Source organism: Neolamprologus multifasciatus, chromosome 9 (assembly GCF_963576455.1).
Source record: "Neolamprologus multifasciatus chromosome 9, fNeoMul1.2, whole genome shotgun sequence".
Classification (NCBI taxonomy): Eukaryota; Metazoa; Chordata; class Actinopteri; order Cichliformes; family Cichlidae; genus Neolamprologus; species Neolamprologus multifasciatus.
Window position 1 is genome coordinate 14,513,409 of NC_140447.1, and position 5,660 is coordinate 14,519,068.

A 5,660-nucleotide genomic window follows, 5' to 3' on the forward strand; every position below is an offset into this window, starting at 1 on the left:
AAAGCGGTATTGCTCAAACTAAAAACCAATGATAGGAGTTGTTATGTGCACAATTAATGCCCTGGATCGGTGATACTAAAAAAGTTTGTTACACTCTTGTTGCGCAGTAACATCATAGTGTCAATTAACAATCTCATTAAAGCCCCTCATGATAATCACTTGTACAAGTGTCTTGTACCTCCCTCTAAAGTGCTGCGTGTGGCCTGATGGGTTTCGATGCCGCTTGCCCCTCCTTTCCCTTCCCACCTCTCTCCTGCAGAAATGCTTATTAAGAAGAAAAAGAAGAAGGATAAACTCTGACAACAGACATTACAACCCAAAAATGATTTCTGCTAATATCTGAAAATATGATACCAGTACACATTGATATGCAGTGAGTGGCGGAAACAGAGATTGATGCTGTTTGCCTCTGGTAGCACTGACTCAGTGGCTGCCTGACACAACCCATGTGGGGGAAGCGCTCATAAAGCATCAGGCTTCATCAGTTGCACCGCTAACGATGTGCTTCCAATTAAGAGCACCCAGTGATCACAGCAGAGGATTTGTACAAACAAGGAGAACCAAAGTGACAGAGAAGCAGAAAGCGGCGATGAGAGGGAGGCTGTGTGAAAAGAGAGCCGAGCCTTGCATAAAATTTACAGCAAAAATGAGGACAGTAAATAAGAAAGATGAGTGAGACTGGAGCAGGAGAGGAACCACGTAGTTTATTGCCTGGTTTAGAGAGCATGGCCGCTTGGCTTTGACACTAATGACTGTAATTATACACACACTGATTGGATTAGGCTGCTAATTACACACATCTGTGTTTGCGTGTAAACACAGGAACACATGTTTACACGGGCGCCAAGCCAAGCGCTCGGCACTTTGCCGGTTTCTCACATCGAGTGCATAAATCTCACACAGTTGTCTCAGCAGCGGAGATGATTCATGATCTGCTGAAGACCACATTACCGCGTAGGAAAGCGTTTAAATCATTTGAGGAAAATGTGTAGATGTGGCGCTTTGGATTTTATGGAATTGGCTTGTGGTTAAAGTTTGTGTCTTCTGTTATTTTTTTTTTCTCCCCCTTCGCTGTAGCAATGGAAACTTATGGAACTCGTCTTTCAAGCGGCATTCGAAATTTGAAAGATCAAAGGAAATTTCTGCATTTCTCTTATTAATGTTCTTTGTATCATCATTAGGGTGTGAAATTAAAAGATCTGCAAGGGTCAGTGGCAATTATGTTCAGTTTATAAATGTCATTTTCAGGAAATTAGGTTTTCTTACTTATATTGGCCAAGCTAAATTAGTTAGTTGGCTAATATGCAGGGACTCAGATTATATTTTGTCAGCTGGGGAATGTATGGATTGGTTTTTTTGTGTTTCTCTTGCACATATAATGGGGGATCTTATCAAAAATATTCATGTCATCTAGATATATTTGTAATTGTAGTTTGTTTTTTGCCATTAAAAAATTGTTTTTTTTGGAGCAACCATTTCTTTTGTTCAGTCTCTAAGCTACATGCTATAACTCAGAGTTGTATGATGATCCAGAGAAATGCAAAATAATATTACATCCATATAAATGATTCAAAAATCAGAGGAGGAAATAGTCAAGAGATTGCTAGGTACCGTTTTTAAGCTGCGTTATTACTATCTACTGTTTTTGTTGTTGCCTTTGTTAGCTGCAAATGCACGGGAGCCGAAAACAATGTCAATTCAAATATTTGTGTCTTCCTCAAGTGTCTTCCGCATCTTAAATGGTTTCAGTTGCGACTAATAAGGGCAAAAGTTTATGACTGCGTGTGTGTGAGCGTGCGCAGGCATTTACAGGAACAATGGGGCTATTTATTAGCGTTTCAATGAGTGCGCGCATCTTCTCAGCTGAGGCAAAATGGGACCGTCTTCCCGTCCGCTGCTCTGATAGAAAATCCCAGCTTGCTCTTTTACAAGAAAATTAACATTGGGAGGTACAGTGGTACTTTAATGGGCTAAGAACTCTTCAATAAAGTATTTAGAAGGTTTTTTTTTTCCAAATGCTAACTGGACAGGTTCACTGGGGCATGAAAGAAAGAGCGTAAAGCGGGGGCAGCAAGCTCTTCAGCCCGTACAGAGCACCATTATCCACCGTCGTTAATTTAATAGACATTCCTTAGACAGCCCTCGGTCTGAAGATAGGAGACCCTAACATTTGTTTGTCATTTCCCAAAACAGTTTTAATAAACAGTTAAAATCTTAAATGGCTTCTTGTACTCTTAATGTTCCCTGGCTGCGCTTGCGTTTGTTTTGTTTTTGTTTTTTGCTGCTTTGTTTTTTTTCCCCAGCTTTATATGCACTTTCTTATATAATTTAATGATTTCTGGAACCCATTTGCTCACCCATCTTTGAGTTTAGTAATAAGTTATAATGAAGATAGTTATAATGAAGATGATGCACGCCAACTTCTTTATGCCCAGATTTCCGAGGACATTTGACTGAAACTGTTCAGTCAGGCAAACGCATGTCATTGTGCAAGAATAGGTAGAAGCAAGTGTAAACTTAATGTGCTTTTTAAGCTAAACTACAGACAAGGCAGTTAAAGGAGCTGCAAGAAGGAAAGAGTTTTATTATTCTGTTTTTTCTCTCAGACCGCTAAACTCCCTGTACTGTTTTAAAGAGTTTATTTTTCATGTATGTTTGTTTGCCTGTGTGCATACACTTGTGTTGCAGCATGGAAAAGAAGGGCTGCATCGCTCTAAACCTCAGCAAAATCGAGGACATGCAGACCAGACTGCAAAGCAACCTGGAGGCCATCGGAATGCTAAATCAACAAGTAAGCGCTCGTCCACACGCGCGCACACACAGACACACACAAGAACACGTACACACCGGGTCCTGACAGTCCTTTTACCCGACAGATACAAACACACACCCACACACCGGCCCACCTGCTGTTGAGCTCACACAGAAGAGGAAGCTTTCATGCGTCCAACTTCAAACACACAAGCGCACTTACACAGAGGCGCACGCAGACATCCATTTCCTCTTCCTACGATAAAAGTGAAAAATCGGCAGCGGGGTGGGGGTGCAGGGTGTAGGGGGGTGTACGTGGTGTGGGGAAGTGGGGTGTGTGTGTGTGTGCAGAGGGGGGGACAAATCGTATCGGGAAAAGGCAGTGACGTTCCTTTCCACTGGTAAATGATTTCCCTTTCATGAAACTGAGAGAGAGATGTATATCAATACAGCCGTGCTGATCTCTCCATGACAGCATAGGGAAATGGCCCGCTGTGATAAAACAATGTGGGGGAAAAAACACAGAGGAATATTCTTGGGAAATGCTGACATTTTTTACTGTGTTGAGCTTCACAAGAGTCAACAAATCACCAAAGAAGAGACAAATCAAAAGTACTCCTCAGCCCCCTCAGTTCTCCAAAACTCCAGGGCCTAGGGAGCGGCTCACCCGACTTTTGTTAGTTTGTGAAGTGGCCCGCTGATTGACGGGGTATGACAAAAGCTGGTATTTGTTGAAGTTTTAATGCAGCGTTGTTTCAGTGAAGAGCAAATGACATTAGCTGTGGGTTTAGGATAGAGGAACGCGGAGAAACGCAGAGGAGAACTCAGACAAGAGAGAAAGAGAGGTGTTGTTTAACAGGTCAGGTGTGTAATAGCACCTCTTAATCTCTAGTGTGAATCATTACACACATCGATCCAACGTGGACAGTATACACACACACATACACGCAGGCAGTCAGGAAAGGAGAGGATGTAAACACCTCACTCTCCAGTGAACACACTTGCGCGCGCACACAGAGCTATCAGTAAAGAAGTTGAATGGAATGACTCAGATTATGAAAGGCGTTGGGTTACAAATCAGGTCTGTGTCTCCTTGAATCAGTCGTATTTACTCATAGTAACAAACTGGTTTGACGCCGTCGCTTTCTCACTCGCCGAAAGGCATTATACGGAGCACATATGCATGATTTCCATCCGACTGTCAAGCCAATTTCATGCAAACTTTTGAAACGTCACAGGAAATTAACAGAGATGAAGACGAACACGAGAGGACTAAAAATCGAGATTCTTTTCGAGACTCGATCAGCAGCAGGGTATCGTTCTTCTGCTGATATCCAGGTTGTCTCGTGGCTACACGCGACAATTAAAACAGGCATTAGGCAGCTGAACAGTTTTTATGCAACTCTTTTATAGTTCTGTAATTGCCATAATTTGCATTAAAACTATACAAACTGTGGAAAAATACACACACACACAGGCTTAACTCCCTTCACCCCTACTTATACACATCCTTGTGTCCTTTTCATCCACATATATGCACACCAATTCACCCACGGAAAGTTAAGGTTGAGGAGACAAGCTGTGATTTTTAATTTCAACCCCCCGCCTTACAATTAGAAAAGCATCCAGAGCCACAAAAGATGAGAAAAATTAAACCGGTCGCGTGCAGTTAATTATAAATGTCAGACTCTGTGTTTTTCATCTAGAATTGTTATTGCTTTTGGCATGACTGAAAATGGACGTGTTGCAGGAGGTTTGCCTGTTGAGGATAGTAAATACCTTTTAAGCATCTTATGATAGTTTGACACGTCGACATGCCATTGGTTCTTCGAGGGTTAAGCCTAAGACCCGTGCTCAGAGTTTATTGAGCATGTGTGTGTCTCTCTGTGTCTGTGTGCATGCGTACGATGTCTGGACGGGTAATATTAGCAGAACCATCCGGAAATGTGTCTGTCTCATCTCCGTTTGTGTTTTTCTCTCTCCTTCGCGCACACACACACGCAGACTCACACATGGCCAGACATGTTAATGTGACATCATTCTTTAACCGCAGTTTTTACACGCACACACACGCACACTTAAAAACAGATGTGGATGAGTGCAACTGTCATTACCCGATGAGTCTTTTTTGTCTTTACATCCTTTAATTTCTTATTTTACTCGTACTCACAGCTAAAAATACATTATTTCATATCTTTTACTCTCTTTTATCTACCTTATTACAATTTTTAGACTGGCACATTTTGCATATAATTACCGAGCTTTTACAACAAATATAAATGCTTTTATTTTTTGTATTAAAAGCCATGTTTTAACTCACACTCCACGCTGCCTTTATCCAAATGTCCTTGTCACACACACACACAAATAAAACAAAAAATCCTCAATTTAGCTAGTCTATAATTGTGTTTCAGGGAGCCCAATCATGTCCTGACGATGTGCGATTTGTTTTGTGTCACGGATGATTTTGTGTCAAATCGACCTCTAATGATCGCTCAAATTGGCTGTTTTCATGTAGAAATTTACACTGTTGCATGACTCCCACTTGCAACCATTTCAAACTGTGAACACAATACAATCCTGAACCCCGCCCCCCCACCCCCTTGCAATTTTCCATTTGCATTTCTGTTTCAACAGGCATGAAAGCGACTGTGAAAGATGATGAATTAATCACATAATGGAATGTCAGTTACTTGATGAGCACGATAGCTGTTCACTTTTGATGGTTGATATTTATTGCTAACTTTGATTCGAGTTGTGTGATTCCACTGCTTCGGCTAAAGGAGAGCCGTGTTTTTTGGAAACTTCTCAAAAATTTGCCACTGTTGCTTTGGCTACACAAACATATTAATCTCTTTGTCTGCACATGTGCTTCTCTGTGTATGTTTCTTTCTTTTTTTTCTCTGTAG

At 41.4% G+C, this 5,660-nt stretch overlaps 1 protein-coding gene across 3 annotated transcripts in view; it reads left to right on the forward strand.

Moving 5' to 3' along the window:
* Positions 1–5,660, forward strand: part of LOC146511257 (uncharacterized) — a 116,828-nt gene that overhangs the window by 84,746 nt on the left and 26,422 nt on the right. For all 3 annotated transcript variants that reach the window (XM_085172568.1, XM_085172569.1, XM_085172571.1), the window contains one exon: positions 2,689–2,791. In XM_085172568.1, coding sequence (XP_085028694.1) covers positions 2,689–2,791 — 103 coding nt within the window. The remainder of the gene's footprint in view (positions 1–2,688; positions 2,792–5,660) is intronic.